The 22,929-nt window shown below is 40.7% G+C and overlaps 1 protein-coding gene across 5 annotated transcripts in view; it reads left to right on the top strand.

Moving 5' to 3' along the window:
- The window catches only part of NCK2 (NCK adaptor protein 2), a 157,377-nt gene that overhangs the window by 86,341 nt on the left and 48,107 nt on the right, over positions 1-22,929 (top strand). For 3 of the 5 annotated variants that reach the window (XM_019524955.1, XM_019524952.1, XM_019524953.1), the window contains one exon: positions 15,674-15,922. In XM_019524955.1, coding sequence (XP_019380500.1) covers positions 15,695-15,922 — 228 coding nt within the window. In that variant the 5' untranslated portion in view covers positions 15,674-15,694. Of the gene's footprint in view, positions 1-5,433; positions 5,512-15,673; positions 15,923-22,929 lie in introns of those variants that run through there. The other 2 variants (XM_019524954.1, XM_019524956.1) reach the window with 2 other exon arrangements.

Here is a 22,929-nt window from a genome sequence, read left to right as displayed (position 1 = left end):
CATAAACAAATTTGAAAAAGCATGCTGCTAGTTGTTAATTCTTCAGTGAATTGTGTCCCAATTAAGTTTTTCCATCATTTTTCATGAAATCAGTGCCAGGCTTACAGTCTACCAGTTAACAAGGATATCCCATTATCTTTTTTGAGATATCGGTATATCACTGGGTCTTCCTCAGTCCTCTAGAAATTCCGTAGGATTTCAACTTGTGTTAAAAATAGTATAAAAAATGTAGAGAGCTCTTTGGCTAATGATTTTTAAAAATGTTTTTAGGTGAGTGTTTAAAAGGTCTTACAGCTTTAGAAAAGGTTTAATTGCTGTTTACCATCCTTCATTTGTTACTCATGGACAGTAAAATATTTTAGCACTACAAGGTCCAAGCCTGTGGGCCGCCGTGCAGCTGCTGTTCTGTTCATCACTGGCTGCAGCAGCTGGGGATCTAGGGTGCCTTCCCCCCCGCCCATTCAGCTTCCTCTTCCTGCCCCCACCCCAGGTGGTAGGGTGGCACAGCCCCTGGTTCCGGGGGTGCTGGCAGTTTGGAGAGCCTGTGAAGTGCAGTACAGTGAGTGAGCCTGCAGCTAGGGAGCTGAGTGTGAGGCAGGGTGCCTGCCCACACGTGGAGGCTGGGGATGCTGCCCATGCCACATGCAACCTGGGGAGCCCATGGGTCACACAAGTCTTGGCCCTGATGTTAGGGCCTTTGAGGCTTGGAGTCCTTACCCAATTAAAGTTGGACAGCCCTGCTGTAAGTCATCTTGTTATTTCCAACTACAAGGACAGAAATGTTTATTAACACTTCTGTCTTCTCAGCATCGTGCTTGACAATTCATTCTCTCTCTAGCATTGGACCTGTTCTATTGTTAAGATTTTATTTGTTCTTGATACAGATAAAGCATTCCTTCTGACTGTACTTAACCCTAATGGTCTAAGATCTTTTTCTTTGATATCTTCACGCTTCCTTTCCAGTTTTTTGTATTCCTTTATTGCGGATCTGTACTTCTTGCTATTACCTCTCATCCCTTCTCCATAAATAGGATAGCTATTTTAGCCAAAGAAGCCTCCTTTTGTAATTGCAGAATTATGTGGCTGTCATAAATCTAGTAGATCATTTTTATGTCCAAATTAATATTTTTATTTCTACTTAGTTTCACTTTTGTGCCAAGTTTTGGGAAGCTGTCCTGTACATGCACATCATTTTGTATTACTGGAGCGAGTCTATTCCATTTGCACCCGCTGAATCACCATTTTTTGGTTCAACAGTCAATTCTTTATCTATTCAAGTAAGACCTAATACAAAATTACCCCAAGTTTGTTGCAAACCTACTTGTTGTAGAAATAGATTTATAATTCTGGGGAATTCCAGGATTTTTTTTATTCATCTTGGCACGTGTCCTCCACCATGTACACCTGAGAGAAATTTCTAATGACAACAACATTTTTGGTTTTGTGTGTTACAGATAATGTTCAAAGAGATGTTAATCCAGGGTTCTTGATGTGACTTCTTAGCCTATAACTCTTTCCTAGTAGGCTATATCTTATCTCGTTTATCAATTATGTTGCTTCATAGGCATTCTGGGTCCTGTTTTCTGAATTGTCAGTGACTCTGAATTATGTAGTGACATCTTTGAAGTTTAAAGTCTAAACTTCAAACCCCTTTGTCCCAGACTGGGTAGAACAGGTGCTCTTACTTTGCAGTCATGTGAATGTTCTTAAATATTCACATCTCCAACTTCTGAGCTTAAAGTTTGTCTTAAGATTTCTGAGCTGACTGCCCTAAATTTGACTCTTTCATTGCCTTTTGTTTGAGCATGTTTCTAATTTGGCCCTTAAGGATATCTTTCTGTTCCTTCAAGAATTGAGGTGGGGGTCGGGGGGAAAGGAAGGAATTTTAATTAATTATTCAGCTGGAATGTTGATGCATCTTGATGGGGGGTGGTTGTATATATTTTTCTTTAGAAGATGGCCAAAAATGATAACTGTTCATCTTAAATTATCTTTTCTCTCTTCGGTATCTTGTTTCTTAATAACTACTTTGGTAAAATACCATTCTGCTCATGTAGTAGAAAATATTTTGGAACAAACCTCAGTTGTAGTAGTATGCTACAGGAATTCGTAAATTTATTCATAAAGCAGGTTACCTTTGCAGTTGCACATTGTCTCTGTGACAAGTGTATCAACTGTTTACACTTGTTTTGTAGGAACAGGACCGTAAGAATTGCCATATAAAGTTTTGCCTGTTATCCCTCCACTCAGCAATGGCTCATATTTGGGATTTCAGAGGAAGATGCAGAATCCCAATAACAGAATATGAAGCAGTGCTTGCTAGTAGGGAAGTTAATTAAAAAACTGTCCATGTTAGTGATTGATTTATGTCCTGGAGCTCACACATTTTTAACCTATCTTGTGTAGCCGTAGGTGTCCTGTTGATAGCCCTTGTGCCAAGTACTGAGCAGTTTGATTCCATTTCAGAAGAGTATTTTAACGCATTTATTTAATTAATGTGAGTGTTCCCATTATTAGTGGGACAGTGCACTACTTAAATTTTCATTGAACTGTTTCCTTGAGATAGACAGAATGTTCAGCACCTTCCAGTTTGAGCTCATTATTGAAGAAGTAATATGAGAGGAGGTAAATTGGAGCACTTAACTAAGGCATGAAATAGTTATGGAGAATGTAAGTCATGTTTTTGTTTGTCTGCCATCGAAACTAAACGGTCTTAATTTTTTCAGTGGGCTTTATTTAGATTGTTGGGGTTTTTTAGATGAAATGATCAGGACTATATGCAGTTATAAAGTTCAGGGCACACTGTCATTCTTTTATGAGCAAATGTAATATTTTTCAGTAATTGTTTGATGCAAAACTGTTTTTTTTGACGTGCATTAAAGACATTCTTTCATTTTGCTCTATGTTTCATGCAGTCTGCTTGCAGTGAAGTAGAACTCAGTGTGTATGATGTGTGGTTTTCTTGCCCATGTGCTTATCTTCATAGGATTTCATTTTTCACAGTTCTGTATTTTTGGTACATTTTATGATCATCCTTTACAGTCTTTTGTAATCATAACTAAGTAATTTTAAGATGTTCTGTGATTTTTGTTGGCTTGTGCAAGAAATTAAGTTGCAGTTTTGTAATGAATTTTGAAATACTCTCCTTTTGATTGCTTCTATGTATAGTGACCCATCTCCTGCCTATTTGACTACCTACAAGTAGTTCACATGCTACAGTTTGGGAAGTGTTTGTCTTCACTTTTAAACCAAATAAGTGTCAGAAGTTCTGGGTTTTGTCACTGAGACTATACCCTGAACAAGTCATTTACCCCAGGTTAGATGACATTGTACACAAACCAGAATAAGTGATCGGAAACTCGTCTATACCCGTAACAAATAGAAGTTCAGCACACACAACCAGTGTATACCTGTAATAGAACAGAAGTTTGGTGCACAGAGACTGGTTTAAAAATGGCAGGGTAAAAATGGCCCTCCTACCTCCCTACCACCAAAGGATGAATGTATGTTCTGCTTGCTACTGATCTAAACTATGCCACTTACAGAAAACTACGTAACTTAGATCGATTTCATCTGAGCCTTTTTGAATGTCTGTACCTAGCTTTAATGTCTCTCAAACTGTTTCACATCTGTAAACTTGAGTTAATTATTGTGCAGATGTCTTGGCTGATTTTCCACACATTAGTGTTCTCTGAATTCTTCAGTTGCCGTACAAGTATGCTGTTTTCTTCAGGTCTCATAGTTGTCAGTTTGTTTTGATCTGTGCAGGGGAGGGCTAAAATAGCTGTTTTCTTTTGTGGCAGTTACTTCTGAGGGGGCTATTGTGTGCCTGTGACAAGAACCTCTGGTACTATGTGCTTAATTGAAATAATTAGAGTTGTTCATAAGATGCATTCCCCCCGCCCCGGACAGATTTTCATAAGAATAATAAAGTTCCTGTTCACAGGGGTTTTTTATCCCTTGAGTTTCATTTTGAGTTTGATGCTTAGATGAACCCAGAACAAACTCACTCATTTACAGAATTTCCTGATTTTTTTTTTACCTCATCTTGCATCTAAACCATAAATCTGCTGAAACTGAGTTTCAAATGTATAAAAAGGCAAAACAGGACAACAACCTCCTCCCCCGCCAGTTGCAAGTGAATTTCTAAATGGAAATGACATATCTCCATGCAAATAATTTTTCAGACCTCAAAGGAGGAGTTTCAGGTAATAAACCAGCTATATAAATAACTCTCTTAATGATAGCAGAATTGTACCATGAGCATGGTTGCTTAAAATTAAAATGTATGGTGTAGGGGGAGAATAATTATTTGAATTCAACATTTCCAGAAGGATCCCTCTTGTGGGACTTGAAAAATTAATCAAATGGATGCCAGTCATGTTTATATTAAGATCTCTTAACAGCACATGATGCAGTTGCAGGAACATTACTGGCTTAATTTTCCTGGAGGTTAGATGCTTGGGACAAAATTTCTCCACATTGTTTTTCCAGTTCTCCTCAAGAACCTGATTTTCTAAGCATAACTGCATAATAAGTTATACATTGTGAACATACAATTATAGGTATATGTGTATATATAGTTACATATGTTACGTGCATTATATAACATTTTAATAATTTTATACAGTTAGTGAACGCAGACATGCATATGCCCACATGCACGCACACACATAATTAGCACATATACTAATATTGCGGGTACTGTATCTGACTGATACGGAGGGTTTTAAGGGGGGTGTGTGTGTGTGTGTGTGTGTGTGTGTGTAAGAGATATATCATGCACACATGCATAACTTAAAACCTTCCATATCGGTCAGATACAATACCTGCAGTATTAGTGTGTGTACGTACACACACGAAAACTTGAGACCCTCCACATCAGTTACATGTACAAAACCTGTTAGTACAGACCACCCCCCAGCTACTACCCTGAGCCACTGCAGGTATGTGTCTGCTTTTCTTCAGTCCAGAGGGCATATGTGTACAGTTACAAACTGGTTTAGCCTAGCCAGGTTAAACTAACCTGCAAAGATTGAATCAGTTCAGGTTTTTTGAATGTTTGTCCCTAGCCTAACAGAGATGGTTTTCTTCTTTCCAGCGGCGAAATGTGCTAAGTTAGCTAAAGAAGCAACCATCCTGAGTTCAGAACACCTACTGGAGTAGCTTCAAAGTTGCTCTTACTGAGTTTAAGGTTTTAAAATCATTGTTCGTAGAAAAGCAGTATCAGCATTCAAGAAATTAAGCTATAGCTCCTCCTACACTACACAAAGAGAAAAATGGGTCTTTTTTTGTAACAGTGTAGAATGTATACTTTAGTTTGTCAACTATACATGGAACTTATTTAAAATGCTTATAAAACGCATGAAAATGTCTTCGGCTGTTTTACTGTCTTTATATTGTCTTCACTTGTTTCTCATTTATTTGGATAATGAACCAGCTACATAAATACTTCCCAAAATGGTATCAAGACTGTACCAAGAGTATAGCTGCTTCATATGAAAGTGTGAGGTGATTTAACTTTCAGTAATAACTTTTTGAAAAGGTAGTAATATCATCACATACTATATAGTTCCAATTAGAATTTGACCCTGCACATAAAGTTGACCCCATGTTTTTATGTTCACTTTTAGCAAAAACAGGGTTTTTTACTGGATGTCAGTAGTTACAGATGAAGACCTTGAAGTGCTATTAGCCTTTCAAAATCCTACAAGAAAATCAAATAATAAAGGATAGAATTCAAAATGTTAAATGCATAAAAGAATAAGAAAAACTTAAATGTAAAAAAAAATCTGATTTGAGATTCTTATTGCATGTACAAAATACTGCAAGTTAAGGTTGTTGAGGGGCCCAGTTATAGGTTTCCCCTGTGTATAAATTGAATGTTAGTTTTGTGGCTTGGGGTTGGGGAAATCATGGCTTGTAATCTGAACAGTTATGAGCTAGGGTGGTTGTTGTTGTTGTTTTTTAATTAGGTTGAATTATTTCTCCAAGATGTACTGCTTCTAAGCAGACTGGCTGGCAGTCTTTTTACAGAAAGGAATAACTGGATTATAAATATTTTAAAAGAATTCATGAGGAGATGTATATGGAGTCAGTATAAGAGACCTGGTGCACACGCACACACGTACGTGTATGTATATGTATATATATATGTGTGTTTGTATATATGTATATGTGTGTGTGTATGTATGTATGAGAGAGAGATACACCTGTGTCACTACACAGAATATATAGCTCCTTATCCTAGCACTGTAGGTTTCAAATTAGATACGAAACAATGTGAACAGTCTTTTTTTCTTACAGCATTCAATCAGAAAAGGTTCCATTGGTTTAGTTTTCAACTGCTCTTTAAGTTATAATCCTTCGCCCTTTTTTTTCTTCTATTTAATGGCTCTCTAAAACAGGGGTAAGCAACCTGCAGCCCATGGGGCAGATCTGGCTGACATCTGCATTTAAAGAGATGCTAGAAGGAAGGTGGGAAATGGTTTCCCACAGTGTTGTCCAGGTTGCAAGCTGCAGCCTGTGTTTGCAAAACATTGCCGACCTTTGCTCTAAAAGATTTATTTTTCCTTTGCAAAATAATATGGTATGAATAGATCCCTATTTCATTCTATATTAATACACGATTAGCACTTCTATAAGTTTGATATTCCAAAGCCAGTTAAATTCCTTCAAATTAACCATATAATTTGTGTTTGTATAGTAGTGATAATATATGTTCAACATTAATTTCAAATATGTTAGATCAGTTTGTATCATTTACATTTCAGTGTTTTCCTCTTTAAATGAAAATGAAGCGTTTAAAATACTGTCCTGATTTGAAATTTGTATAGTGGTTGTATCTTACCATGGAAAGTCTGTCAGAAGGCTTAATTATTCATGATCCTAGTAATACTGCAGCTATATTTACCTTTTCTCTAGACAAATAGTGAAGAGGACAAATATCTCTTTGGTTTCTGTTTGTACAGAATCTGCAGATTATTGAAGAATCAGAAGTAGCATTACCATTTGAATCAGTGATAGTCTTCCTTTGTAACATTTGTTCAGTGAATACCCTTTTTTTGGATTCTAAAATCATTAAGAACTAGAAATCTTGAAGACTTTTCTTGTGTAGAAGTAAAGACATTAGAAATTTTGCACCTCTTTCTTTTGTACCTATAGCACTGTTGCAACTGAATCATCCCAATACAAGTAGGTAAATGCCAGTGCAGCTTGGGCCTCCAATTCTATCATGAAAACTTTGAGCAGGAGGTCTGAGTCAGGGCTGTTCAACTGGCAGCCTGCATTCAGCACCCCAGGAGTTAACCTGTGACCCTCAGGCTCCTTGTCCAGGCACTGAACTCCTCCACTGCTTCAGCTGTTGCTGCAGAAGTCTCTGGGCTCCCCCTCCTTTCTTCATCTTCCACTTCTTACTCCTGCCCCTGGGGGCAGGATAGCACACTCACAATACCAAGGAGGCCCATGGGATCCAGAGACTCTGAGTGATGTAGCAAGGGGGGTGGGAGGACTGCCTACATCAGGGGTGGGCAAAATGCAGCCCACCAGACCATTCTATCAGACCTGTGGGACCCCTAAAATTTTTTGAAAATTAATATTAATCTGCCCCGGGCTGCCTGTCATGTGGCCCTCGATGGCTTGCCAAAACTGAGTAAGCGACCCTCTGCCCAAAATAATTGCCCACCCCTGGCCTACGTGATGGCATGGTGCTGTGGGGAGTGGAGGTAGGGTGGTTCCTGCTGGCAAGCTTTGTGGTCCATTCATTGTATGGGTGGGAGGGCCCCTAGCCCCTCAGAAGTTGGACAACCTTGGTCTAAGCCAGGGGTGGGCAAAATGCAGCCTGGAGACCGGATCCAGCCTGCCAATTGATTGTATCCAGCCCGCAGCTACCCCTGCAGCACTCTGCATGGGGCAAAGCCCACCCTGTGCACTTGCCCTGCATCCACTGACAGCACCACCCCAGTTCTGGCCGGCAACCACAGCTTCCTGGCAGGGCTGCTCTGGCTGCTGCAGCCACCTGGGTACTGCTCAGCTCTCCTTGCCTCCAGTGGCTCCTCTTCCTCCTCTGTTGCTTCGGGCAGCAGGTAGCATGGGGAAGTGGTGGCTGGACACTACATGCCCAGCCAGGTGTGGGGAATCTGCAGCTGGGTGGTTCTTGCCTGGGTGTGTAGCGCTCCAGCTCCACCTGCCTTCCACCCACTCTGCCCATGCAGTGCAATGTGCCGCCACCTGTGGGAAGCCAAGTGGGTGGAAAGTGGCTTGAGCTGTGCAGAAGGGAAGGAAGAATTGCTGGAGGTGAGTGGAGCCAAGTGGTACCTGGGGAGCAGTGGGAGCAACCTCTCCGAGAAGCTGTATGGACTGAGGTTGTGCCATCAGTAGATGCAGGCAGCAGTATGGTGCCGGCTGCTCTGGGTGGGAATATTATGGGGGAGCCGCAGGCTGGAATGGGTGGGGGGAGACAGTGGATTGCACCTGCATCTCACCTCCTGAGTGAGCTCTGCATGCGTCCCCTGGCCCATTCCCAAGACATGTACCCCCCCCAACACACACACACGCGTGCACACACACACTACCCAACCATCCCAAAAAACCCACCCCTCCACCCCACACAATATCCAAGAGTAAGACTTTATTTTAAGCTATTATGCAGTCACCTCTATATACACTAAAAAAACATAAATCAGGGTAAATTATTTTTTGAAATAAGATTAAAGTATATTACAGTAGATGTTTGACTTTTAGTATGTGATTTGTTTCTATCAATAATTTGTTTAAATTTTTATTTTCTGAAAGACTCTGTGCAGCCCTTGACAGCTCACCAAAACTTTAAGTGGTAGGGCTGTGCAAGATTTCGCCGGGTGTTTTGTTTTGCCACTGTTTCGACTCGTTTCAAGCTTGAAACAGTGAAATTGAAATGAAACAAAAGACGGGGGAAGGACTGCTCTGATATTGACTGTGTAGCTGGCCAGTGACTGTCATCCTTCCCTGAGGTTGCTTCCCAATCCCAGTGCTCTGGGGGAGGGACAGAAAAACAGCTGCATCTTAACACGCACACAGTTATACATCATGAGTTTTGTTTGTCAGCAGCTTGAGGTGTAGTTTCCAAGACACCTCTGCACCTATCTCCTTGAAACTTGGCAGGCTTCATGGCCACAGAAGGGGCCATGAAGCTGTTTTCCAGGCCTGCTATTGTCACTTCTTGCCTGATTTGAATGAAAAAGTTATAGGCAGTTTCATGATTCCCCGTTACAGCCTATGGATGAAACATCAAAACAGCGAAGCTGTTTCAATGGAATGGAACAATGCTTCAAAACAAAATGAAACACGGTACCATCAAAACGGTGAAATGGAAGTCTAAATAAAACAGTGCTGTTTCACACAGCCCTATTAAGTGGCACTTCGGTTGAAATAATTGCCCACCCCTGGTTTAACCCATGGCAAGATGGCTTTAAATATTCCAATACTTCTGCAGTCTTGGTCATGCAGCTGCTGTTTTGCTGGAAAATATTTTGAAGCATCTGTTTTAAAGAGCGAAGTGAATTTACTGGCTTCTAGTGTCTTATGTTTGAGAGAGAAGTTTTACCTCCTTATGAGAAGTCTTCACTTCCCTAAAACCAACATAGTGTCATACAAGTTCAATCAAAATGTCTGCCTAAAAGTAGGTTTGGAGTTCTAGTTATATCATTTAGAGCATCTTACTAAACGTTTTCCTTTGAACCATGTGAGGTTTGGAGAGTATTTGTGCTCCTCAGCTTTTATATATAAAGTAATTTTTTAGTAAAAAAAATTTTTTAAAAAATCCTTTCAGAAAGTTGGCTTAAACTGTTTCTGTTTGGAAACAGTGCCAATGTAGAAAATCTGCTTTAAGTCTTTGACCATCTACGTGGACTCCATAGACTGAGGCTGTGGTAGGAAGATACTAGATGATCTCCAGGCTCAGAATAACAAAATATTGAAAGCTTGTGCAGTTGCTGGTGACATTAAAGTATGGCAGTTTGACAAAACCTTTCTTCAGAATTGTTATCTCAGCATGAAGAAAGTCTAACCTGGTTATCACTCATGCAGTCTTTCATAGTTTTATAGATGTTAGGGGCTGGAAGAGACCATAATGATCATCATGTCCAGACCCACTGCACTTGGACAGGAAAGACTGCTGAGGTTAGATGACCCCAGCAAAATTGATTTCATTCATTTATTTTTAGACTGCTGATTAATATAGCTAGAGACACAAATGGAGCATGGCATTGTGGAATAAATAGATTTAAATAGCATCAGCTTTTGAGAACTGTGATTCTAAGGCCCCTATTTACTTTTGTATAATCTGATTAAAGGGACCCAGTTAGTCTTGGTTAATGCATATGCTTTTCATTTACTGTAGTCAGAATATGGCCATGTTTCAGTTATTAGGCTGAAACCTTGAACTGCTGAAGGTTTTTACAATTATTAGGACAAACCCTGTTATGTCTTTGATCTCGGTCTAGTTGAAAGTTGCAATGCAGAGAAGTGAGGTAAGTATTCTTTTGATTTCGTCATGGATTTGACTGAGAGAGGACCTAATGAAGCACAAAAATGCTCTTACTTTTAGAAAGGGTGTGATGTGTGACTTATTTATGAAGATTGTAATTAGAGATGGATGAGCTTCAAAAATCCTTCCTGCTGAGCAAGTGTGTGTGTGTGTGTGTGTGTGTGTGTGTGTGTGTGTGGATCTGAGAGGCCAGTGACTGTTTTGTTTTTACTATATATAGTGATAGACTACAAATCCTTGCAAAAGAAATGAAATAGAAAACTATAAAATTGCAGCAAAATGCAGTAGCAATAAAAACAAACTTAAAGACCAATGTTAGCATTCTAGGAAAAGCTTGTGGGAGGCCGATCCCTCACATAACTATTATGTGGACTGTCTGCAGAGAAGTAAACATTTTGTGGGAAGTGCACTTATGCTATTACAAGTAAAACAAATAACCAGCCACTAACTAAACCAGTAAAGCTGAATGAAAACAAAACTGTACCTATATGGCAAAGTAAAGCAGCATCCTTATTATTGTGGGCAGTGCTGAAAAATTGCCAACCTCTGTGGATAGGTTCTTGGTTGTGTTTTGTGGTTATTTTTATTTTTTAGTTAAATACCCATTTATGAGTTTTCTTCTGATGTCTTTTAAAATATGACCTTATTTTAAACTAGCTGTGTGGGGACCAGATTCTTTACTTTGACCCAGCCCCTTTTGTACTGTTTTCACAGGGTAGAGAGGCCAGAGGGCAGCCAGTTTCTGGTGTGAGGGAGTCATATTGACATCGCTGTTGGAAATCTCTTGCACTTGACTATGGTTTCTAATTGTGCAAGCTAAAAGCTGCACTGATAGATTTTTTTTTTTAAATGTAATATACGTAGTGAATCTTCAAAAGCTATTCTGATACTCTGGGAATGACAGCTACTCTCCTGAAAACTTGCTTAAGTTTTCCCCTCCCTTATTTCATTTATTTACATTTGTTGATATGACATTCAGCACCATATTACATTAGCATCTTATACATTGTCATCATTCTCCACTCCCTTCCAAAATGCAAATAATACAAATACCTATTTTGGGGTCTGATTTCACCCTGAGAGTTTGAAACTTTCTTCACGGAGTTTGTCTTTCTCAAAGTCCGTCTGTTGCCAATATAATGAACATGCATCTCTTTATTCCCATAACCACAAAGTATCCTTTTTTTAGCTTTTATCTCGTTCTTATCTCCCAGTCATTTTCTTAGCAGTTAAACTCTCAAATGTATAAGTGTCACTATCCTTTAAGCCTTTCCAAAGAGTGCAGGTCCACTCTTACTCCAAAACAGTGATTCTCTCTCCTCCTTTTTGATACCTCCTTCCTCAAATCACACTTTGTGTGTGTGTGTGTGCGTGCGTGCGCGCTCTCTCGCGTGTATTTCTTTGTCATGTGAGTGATTCCAGTTCAAGAAGCTTTTAACCACTTTCCAACTTTAAGTACCAGCTAGTTCCATTGACTTTAACAAGACTGTTTAGGCCCAGGCTTTAAAAACCTAACTGGATTTGGTCTTGCATGAACAAATCATTAGATTGGTCATAAGATCTCTTTCTGTACTGCTCTCTAAAAATCATGTAGTATAGGGGTTCCCCCCATGTAAGTAAAGTCACTTTTGACTCCTACATTGGGATACTACCACCTTTCTCCCTTTTTTTTTAGACTTTGATTGTGTCTCCTGACAGCACAAAGGGGAAATTAACTGCCCTAATGTAGGTGCTGGGGATTTCCTAACAGAGGGAAATTCCAAGAATATAAAGTTGACCTTGTCAACTCTGAATGTTTCCTCCTTCAATGTGGCCAGCGGCAAGATGGGATTTGCAGCCAGTGTAATCTAAGGTGGTCTCTAGGCTGCAAAATTTTTACTGGGATCAATTCAGTCCTCCAATTTTAGAGGAATAAAAGTAGTTCAGCATCATCCCCTACTATCGACCTCCACTCCTCCAGTTGCTGTACTGAACAATGTTCACTTAGACCCAGGGATCTGGCTCCTAGCATCAAATAGGACAGATCACTGCTCCATCTCAAAAGCAAGTCCAGTACTGAAAACAGTTGTCTACTGCATGAACAAGTAAAACACCAGGAGGCAAAATGTGTTTAATAAAGCGGGAATCTCAGTTATTTCTATTGCAATAGCTCATCATTGCAGGGGCAGGACTACTCTTCTTGACACCCCATGTGAAATATAGCAGGTCTTAGTATATAGCATGGTCTTTGTCTTAGCAGATTTTTATTTGGGGGAGAGATGGGATTGATGTTTTCCATGCATTTACAAAAATAAAAATTTGAACCTTTAATGTGAGCTTGAGCACTACCAAAAAAGTAAAATTGGCAATTGCTGCTCTCCTCACAGCCTTATCCTTTAACCTCATTGTCATGTCCTAGTAGCTTTCTCCAGGGTATGCGTGTCCAAAAGACCAGTGAGAATTGACCATTTTATTTCAGTTGCTGAGATGAAATAAGCCGGTCTAAATTGGAGGGAGATTATATTGACAGCATCAACATGTAGAACAATTTCAACTACAGTTTCCCTCTGGCAACATCATCCTGTTGATCCTCAGTTTTGTTTGTCTGGCTTATGTGAATTGATGACAAGGATGCAAATTTGTTAGGAGTGGGATTTGGCAAGTTTATAGCTTCCTTGCTATTAGAGGGGAATGTTATTTTAAGAATGTAACTGTGCCCTACTCTTTCAGTAGAATCCATTTTCTGCAATTAATTATCAGAACCTCCCCATCTTCTGTTGTGACCTCCATGCCAATTAAAAACTGTTGTTGTTACACAACAATAGATGGGTCAGTTGACAAATTCAGTTTTGTTTTAACTGGAAGAATGGATTGGCTGTACCAAATAGTCAAACACTGAGGGTGTCTATATATGTGCAGCAAGGCTGCTGGGATGCGCTGTAATTACAGCATGTCGGAGCAGTCTCAATTAATCGAGTCTGTTGGAGCATGGTAGTTGTTGCTCTCTAGTAGACTCCAGCGTCTTGTGCATTAACGTCCATGTGCTGAAAAATGGTAGCAGGAGGTGCTTTAACTAAAGCTGGTCAAACCAACTTTAGTTAAAGCACCTCCACTGCCATTTTTCAGCACAGGGATGCGGATACATGAGATGCTGTGGGTGCTTTAAATTAGAGCGGCGCTCAGAGCCACCTCTCAGAGCACGTGTAGAAATGCCCCTAGAAGCCTTTAACCCTAGCAGACTAACACTGATTGTGATAAAGGCATCCTAATGTTTGTGGTGTCTGTTTAAGTTACTTAAGGTTTAAAGATGCATTTGATTTTTCATATCCCTCCCATGGTATTACAGCCTCCTGCAGGTGTATCTAGTTCTGAGTTTGCCCAGCCTGCACTGTAGAGGGAGAAATATGTAGTTCAATAATTTAATTTGGAAATGCAAACCACCATAAGCAAAAAACAAACAAACAAAAAAAACCCCCCAAATGCTACTTACAGTTACTTTCTCTAGTATAAACTCCATTTTAAACAGCATAATTCTCAAATAATGGTTGTATTACCTTTCAACCATATATAACTCAATCATGTTTAAGAAAATTTTAGCACACTACAGCTGAAATGAGATCCTGATCATGAGGTAATAATATTGAAATTACATATATATGGAAAAGGTCAGAGTTGTTGGAATTAAAATCTTTTAAAAACTGTTTTTTCAAGGTTGTTACAAATGGAGATCTGACTTCAAGTTTTCAAAAATCAGTTACTGAATTTAACTGTAAAGGCTTTAAAAAAAAGCAGTAGTCTGAAGCTGTCTAGTTTAGAAAAGTCCTTTATGACGTCAGTGAAATATTTTCAAGGAATTAAGAGGATATAACAAGATAGTCTTTCAATAGTTGTTTGAATGTTACTAGTCTCTTCGGTATAATAGTGATGTAAAAGCCACAATGGTTCAGAAATTATGCAAGAGATGGATTTTTTTGAGTGATATCTTCTTTTAGACCATGTAGTTGCAATAACATTAGACAAGCTTTCAAATACAAGACATTCTGCCTTGGGTCGCTCTAAAAATGTAGATTTTGCAGTTAAATTTAAAAAAAACAAAACCAAAAATGCCAGAAAAGAAGTCTGTGTTCACAGTTCTAAGATGAATCCTAAAAAGGCTCATGGGATAAGAAATACTAACAGTTTATTTCAGTACATTGCAAAGTGTGTGAGAATGTTTGTCCTTGGATTATATCATTGAATTAGTGGCAGAAAAGTGGTGGTTTGTTCAGCCTCTCATTAAACCCTGATCAGAAGGATGATGTATGATCATGCCAATCCCAGGATATTTCTGTTCCAGGGGCCAACGCACATGCAACTTATTCAAGGACAGGTGCAACATCTGCCCCTAGTATTACTTACACAGTCTTATCTGAACTCTGTGATTTAAATGAGCAGAAGGATGGGAAGTTGAAGGAGCTATGGTTGTAGTCTCCTATATAGTTAACTGACGGACTACAGTAAGCTATTCTTTCCTTGCACTCCAGAAAGTAGAAGGGAAGAAGGGTTTATCCTAGTGTGGTGTAATTTTTATGTTGTGCTTTATGCGAGGTGTTGAGCAAAGGCTCTGTAAAGTAGCACAGTTTTTATGAAGACAGACTTAGCATAGCTAGTTGTAATTCCATTAGTAAAAAAGCCAAAAATAGTCAGATTTTCCACTTTAAAAAATACACTGCTTTTTAACCAAAAGACTTTGGATGTTGTAAAGCATGTGGTAGAATAAAGGTGATTATAACGGGATGTACTTCAGAGCATATAAGGGTGAAGAGGAAACACCTTCTTTGGAATGTACTACCTTTTTTCAGTGTGTATGTACTGAATTAGTCATTATATTAAGCTAAACACTTCACATTGGTATTTCCTTTGGTCCAGTAATGCTTTTTCTATTAATCCACATAACTGAACACCATTTTAGGACTAGAATTTGGTACTGAGATGCCATAATTTGGTCATAAAATAATACAGTAGCTTTTTCTTGAGGTCAGTTTGAGCATTTTGTTTCTTGATACTATTTATTTCGTTCTGTAGGATTTTTACTTCATAGTGTTACTAGAAGATTAATTTTAAGTCTTTTTGCTGAAAAAATAGGGGTAGTTATATAATGTGTTAATGAATGTTTCCAATTTTTTGTAGGAAAGGGGGACTCCATGAAAGATGACAGAAGAAGTTATTGTTATAGCAAAGTGGGATTACACTGCACAACAGGATCAGGAACTTGACATCAAAAAGAATGAACGTCTCTGGCTGCTGGATGATTCCAAAACATGGTGGAGGGTAAGAAACGCAGCCAACAAAACAGGATATGTGCCATCAAACTATGTGGAGCGAAAAAACAGCTTGAAGAAAGGCTCCCTGGTTAAAAATCTGAAAGACACATTGGGTAAGTCCTGTTGTACTTTCGTTGGTGTCCAGTAGAGCTGATAACTTTCAAGTTACACTTCTAAAGTGTATGTAGTGGGGTATATGCTGATGATTCTGAAAAAATTATGTTCAAATCATGTTTAGGAGAAGATGTGTTAACCAGCATTTAAGTAACTGGAACACTAACTGGAATTTCTGGTCGGGGTGGCGGGGGCAGCTCGCACACAGTGGGGAAAGCTTGCTGCTGCTGTCCACCACCCCGCACTGCCAGCACTCCTCATCCAGCTGAAAACCCCCTGCCCTCAGGTTACCGGAATTTTTATATAACTGGTACCCCCCATTCCCCACTCATGCCGGATAACAGAGTTATTACTGTAATTGCTAAAGATTTCCCTCGCATCTCTGCAAATATGAGCGTAAGAATGCTTTGTCAATTAGAGTTCATATATATGCACTGGTACATGTTTTGATTCTTTAAGTTAATGAAATGCTAACTCTTCTGCTTTCAAAGCAAACTCCTGATGTGATTATTCATTTCCAGGTTCCTACTAGAACGGTCACATGGGCATAATCACTTTATGAAAATGATTATGGCTAGGGACAGAAGTTGCACGTGGATTGGTCTAAGTGATTAGAAACTGGTTTAAACCTGTAACAGAACAGAAATCCAGTGCACATAAACCACTTTCAAAATGGCTGAAATTGATTTGAGATAAACCTGGTTGAATGTAGTAACAAACTTAACTGATTTAGGTCAAGCTGGTTTATGGAACTTCTGTCCCAGACCCCTTCCTGGTTTAAGTTAACACGCAGTCCTCCAGCATCCCAGGATGCTTTGCAGCCCTGGGTTGGGCTGTCTGCTTCAGCAGAGCAGGTTTGGCCCTACCCCTCTCCTCCCTTTCCTCATTGCTCTGGCTGGCTGAGGTGGGGGTGAGAAACCCTGGGCCAGCGTGCCCCTTTTCTGCTCCAGCCACAGGAGCAGGGGGGGCATGTTGAGATGCCAGTAGCCTGTGGGGAAGGCGGGGGGTTCATCCTCCATCCCCATCTGCCTGGCGCTCTCCACCCCCCACTTGCCACTGGAGCAGCAAGAGCGGGGGCATCTCCATACCCCTACCCCAGGCCTGAGGCAAAGAAGAGGGAGAGGGGGGAAATTGCAGAAAGGCAGGGTTGGCAGGGACCACCTGATGTCCTCTAGTGTCTCTTCCAGCCCCTGCCTGAGCCCTGGCCAGGCCCTCCTGTACAAGCACTAGAATCTAAAGAACAGAGGGTATGCTTGCCAGGGGGGCTGTGTACTGCTAGGGGAAAAAAGTCACCAAGCACTTCCTGCAGTTGGTTCCCCCGTCCCACAGCGGGACCCAGCACTGCACCCCTCCCACCCTGAACCCCAAGGCAGTATTGCACAGAACCCTCCCCCCTGGCTCCACAGCGAGTGAGGAGGAGGAGGGGGGAGCCCTGTCCTCCACAGCAGCTCTGTGACAGCCCAGCCCAGCCTGGGCGCAGGGAGGCAGGAGGAGTCTGGGCATGCAGCTCCCACAGCCCCAGCCCAAGCTGCAGCTGGCTGAGAAGAACCCTGTCCGGACCCGCCATTTGCCTCACCCAGGGCTGGGACTGGGATGGCTGCAGGGACAGAGCTCTGCTGGCTGTGACTCAGGCTGGAGCTGCAGAGGCTGTGAAATTGTCCTGGGTTGGCCTGACCTGCAGCCCCAGCCTCAGCTGGGGGCTGGGCCAGGCTGGGTTGTGGGGTCAGGGCCTTTCTCAGCAGGCTGTGGCTTGGGGTAGGGCTATGGGAGCTGTGCACCCAGATTGTTCCCGGCTCCCTGCACCCAGGCCTAAAATTACCCTCGTAGTGTTGGATTTCTCTAATGTAGTCTTGCCATCTTATGTATAACATATGCATGTTTTTCCAAATGTTTTTTGTGGACTAATTTTCTCTATCTTGGGGTGATTCAGTGCATTTGTAAAACTTGAATTGCTCTTCACTGAGCACATTTCTATCTTCTGGACATTTTTAAAAGGTTTTTTTAATTCACTAAAAGCTTTCCAGGTATGAATCCTAACGGGTTCTCTTTCAACCTCTTTATTTCCATCCTCCTCCCACAAAAATCTTATATGAAGAGTTTCTCCACCTAAACATGTCAGTGATTTTGTATTGGGCAGTGCAGGTGGTGCTTTGACATGTTTGCCTTTTGTTCTGGCTACACCTTTTATACCTCCTCTCTTGATACAGTCTTAGATTTTAAGCACAGAAAATATATAATCTAGCCATCATATAATCTAGTATAACATTGTATATGTCACAAACCATTAAATTTTACCTCGTATTGAGCCTGAAACCGTTTTTCTTAGAGAGAGAATGCACATACTTAAGTTTGGATTCTAATGTAGGTGTGAGATGGGATTTTTCTTGACTATCGGCATCCATCAAGCATCGGTTGTACCTTTATGCTCTTTTATCACAGTGCGTGTAAAGGGCAATCACAACTCCCCCTTAGTTCTCAATTCCTGACTTTGACAGCAAGAGCAATCACTTGTTTTACTGTTTTGACTGCTGTACACTTCTCTGTGACTGTTGGACTGAAACATCTGAGACTTCCTCTTGCCACCTTCTCAGGCAACCCCATACAAGGTCTTGTTACGTCAGACACAGAACCCATGTGGATTCCAATTCTTTTATATGAGAGCCCCATCCATGCAAGATTTGATTCTTTTGGCCAACTGTTTGTATTGCAGACACATGTATAGCTTAATGCCCTGCAGGAACTTACACAAGGGTTTAAAGGGGTGAATGTGTCTCTCAGTCTTTTTTTTTTTTTTTAACTGCATGTCATGGTGAAAGAGAACAGTAATAGTGTGTGTGTGTGTGTGTGTGTGTGTCTACAGGGCAAGTGAGCACTGATAATATTACTTAGTAAAGAAGGAGCTCCTGATCTCCCTCCTCAGGCAATCTTCACAGGAGCCCAGAAAAGCAGTTCTATTCTCTATCCAGTCATCCTAAGGAGCCACAGGAAAGAGAGCCTATTCATATAGATAATTTGAGCCTAGATCAGTCTCCTTGAACCAGAGGATATGCTGCACAGCCCAGTGCTGGTAGGTTGTGGCCCAGATTACCACGTGTTGTTATGATAAACTGAGTCACCTGAGCACAATTCAGGTGAAAGGCTGCACTGCACTGTGCTTGGCATCAACTAACTTATTGGTACAGGACAGTGTCTGATGTAGTGATGACTTGTAGCACCTGCCGAACACATTCTCTTGGTATTGATTCCCTTTGTACCAAAGCCATTTTTTAGTGCTGACTTATGACCTACAGCTTGAACAGTGCTCTGTCCAATGCTAACCAGTTGCCTCTTCATGACTCCATTGCTTGGAAGAAACTCAATCCTACTGCATTCTTCCCCTAATTATGAACACAAAATGGAGCAGAGCTGGGTGCGAATAGGTTTTCATATCCTGCGGGAAATTTTGCTATTTTGAAATTCTTTTTCTAGTTCCACATTGGGAGTGAAACAAAGACCTTTGATATGAAAAAACAAAGATCTTGCAGAATATGGATTGAGCCTTTATCTCGTGCTCCCTGAGCACCCAACCTATGAAGCTATTTATAGCGTAGGAGGAAAGGGACTCTTGGTCTCTTACATTTTTACAAGAAATGCCATTTTCAGCAAATGCTGCATTCTCTGTCAAAAAAAGTTTCAGTGAAAAAATCTCAATTGGGTCACTATTTTAAGAAGGTACTCCAGCCCCTCAGCTTTGTTTCCGCTCAGAAAGCCCGACTGGCTAGAAAGGGAATTCACTGCCATTGTGGACCTGTGGGATATTGGGAAGAATATCGGAGCCCCAGTCTTTTTTACTTGCAACATGGAAACCTTATTTTGAACTCTTTGTAGGAGATAATCAACAAGGAAATTTATTGCCACAGCCCTTTCTAGCATTCAAGTTTTCTTTATAAATACTCAGGAGTTAACTTGACAGAGACATCTGGCACAGAAATTCACTATATGATAGGAAGAACATATAAAATAATTTTTCTTTTTCATGTATGGAAAAATACATAATAGCAGCAGTGACCCTTTTTTCCTCAGTAGATAGGGCCATAGCTCTCCCTGCTTCCACTCAACCTGATGATTTTAAAACACTTCAGGAATTTTTGCTCTGTGTAGCAGAAACATTAGAAATCCCTGTGGGAGTAGTGCAGGACAAATGGCATAATCTTCTATATGTTCTATGCACCTCCCTAGCTATGGGGCATGCCGTTCTATAAGGAATCTATGAGTAGGAGGTTGGACTGGAAAGTAACTGGAATTTTTTTATCGTAACTTTGAAAAAAAGCTGAGAGATGTAATCAAGTCCCTGGGCATAGTTTGAGTATTTTTACATATCCATAAGAGGTCCAGAAAGCAAGAACTCCAAAAATTACTCTTGAGGATGAGAAACCAACCAATGAATATACAAAATTCAGACAAATGTACTTTACTCATTATCAAGTCCACCGATGCACTTTGTAAATTAAAATATGATTTTTACCTTAGTTGGGAAATAGGGGAATGGAGAAAAACTGAAGTCTGCTGCAGATGATGGCTGATTGGTAGTTTGTACTTTTGCTTATAGGCAGTATTAGATATTTCAGACCACATGGCATGATGAATAGCTATCACTCTGCAAAGCCAATCACATTTAGTCTGCAGAAGTGAGGAAACAGTTCAAGGAGATGTAGCCTTATTTAATCCAAGAATCATTCCATTGTTTCACTTTGCAAGAGTCAAGAACCATATTCTGGTCCTCTGCAGTATACCTGACAAACCCTAAGAGAAAGGAAGCCAAAGAGAGGCCCTTCACCTATTGTTTTAACCCACAGAGATCATCAGTCACAAAGGAAGAAGCAGATGTTTCCTTGCAAGAGGCCTCTCTGCCTCTTCCTTTGTAACTGTACAGAGGCATGGAGCAGCTATATCTCCTCCCCCTTTCTTCAGCTGCCTCTTTCCTCTAATGTGATTTCAGACCTCCTATAAATTAGTCCACTGTTTTTTGGGTTTTTAGGGGTCATTGATGTTTGGTATTCCAGTAAACTTTTGTTGCTTCCTACCCTGTTTCCTAGTTCCTCTTTGGGAACACTTTTAATGAAATACTGTTATAACTAACAGTTGGTGCAATCTCAGTCTTGCAATAAAGTGAGTGGTTCCTGGAGTTCATAGGGAGGAGGTTTTACTCATTATTTTGTAGCCCTAAAGAAGTGGGGTTGATGTTCTATTTTAGATTTGAGATATTTTAACAAATTCATCCTCTTTTTCCAAAGATAGGTTGAAAAACTTGGCTTCTATAATCCCATTCTTGCTGACAGCTCCAAACTTGTAAAGAGACATGCTTTTACATGTCAGTTAACCCAGAGCATAGAATAATGGCAATGATCAAGTAGAGAGATTGCCATTTATAGCATAGTTCTGCCTTTTCATCTTCACAGCACCAAGAGTATTTGCCAACTGCTTTACAATTGGGGACTCGCTTGAAGAATTCAAGGAGTCTTGAGGTAAACCGTACCTCACTTATTAGTTAATTCAAAGAAGGTCACTACAGCAGGTGAACATTTCCATTAATCTAATCTTCCACTGGGGCTCAGGATTAATTTAAAAATAAAAAAGTATCACAGTTGGCCCAAAGAATACAGTTCCCGAGGCCATTATTAAATTCCCCACATCAGCAGTGGCTTATGTGCCATAGAAGAGATTCAGCCACTGACTTACCCTTAAACATCTGAAAAAGTATGCGTTAGACTCCTGAATACCATGCCTCTGACATCCAGTATGACAGACTTCATTTATATTCCATGGTGTGACTGAAATCTGTGGATCTACTTATATAATCTTGAGGGTGCAATTCTCTGGAGGACTCTTTACATTATTAAACTAATAGGAAGGATGTTTTCCAAGTATGCAAAAATGTTGTTTTCTGCTTCTCTGCCTATAAAGGTAGCAAATGCATCTATAGACCCAGATTTTTTGGACTCCAAAAGAGACATGGCTTTCCAGTGTTTTTTAACTTGGAGTGATTCATTTAGCCTACACCACACTTATTACCATGCTGCACAGGTTAACAGTCTTGTAACGATATACAGCAGTGCTTTACATGAACATACAAAAGGTAAGATCCTGCAGAAGCTGCTTTTTATGGGTCAGGTGCACTTCGCACCAGATGAGACCAGTAGCTTTGTATCTAACAAACCAGTGCAATGGGCAATTCATAGAGGGACCCTAATTGGAGTGGTAAGCATTTGATCCTGCTGAGTGTCTCCTGCAAATAAAATTATCTAACCAACTAGTCCTGTCCAGTATGGACTGGAACAAAAAAATGCTGAAGGGGTGTCTGAACCCTGGTTTCCTGATTGATGTTTTTCTCCTTGAGTTAACATATATACCTATCCACTAATACCAAGTATCTGAAGTGAGCTGTGACAGGGATTCAGCAGCAGTAATCATGTTAGCTCCATTTTGGCTTAAAGAGCTCTGTCACTGGCATGTGGACATAATGGGTTTATCAACAAAGCTCCCAGTATTGTTGCCCTTTTTTACCCAAATTCTGTTTCCCAGACTGGCCTTCAGGCTCAGTATATTTTACACCATAGGTGCTGACTGATTAATTTCCCCTGGAAGTAGAGGTGCATCAATACATCGGTCCAATATTGGATCGGCACCGATATAAAGAAAATTGACTGTATTGGAAATTGTCCTGATGTGGCTGATAATTTGGCCGATTAAATGACCTGTGCATGCGTGTAGCTGCAGCATAGCACATAGGTGGCGAGGAACGCAGCTTGGAGAGCTGGTAAGTCTGTTGTGGAAGGGGAGGGGAGTGGTAAGGGGTGTGGAGGAGCAGGTCAAGGTCCCCGTGGTGAGGGAGAGAGTGGGGCTGGGGCAGGCTCTGCCCTGGTGGGGTGGGCATGGGACGGAGCCATGGCTTGTCCATGCGGGTGTGGGGGGGGGGGCAGCTCCTGCCACTGTGCAAACCCTTGGAGGGGCCTGTGCCCCTGGAACTGC

This window comes from Gavialis gangeticus, unplaced genomic scaffold (genome assembly GCF_001723915.1).
Source record: "Gavialis gangeticus isolate Ggan-Ray unplaced genomic scaffold, GavGan_comp1, whole genome shotgun sequence".
Lineage (NCBI taxonomy): Eukaryota > Metazoa > Chordata > Crocodylia > Gavialidae > Gavialis > Gavialis gangeticus.
This window is presented reverse-complemented; position numbering and strand designations above follow the sequence as displayed.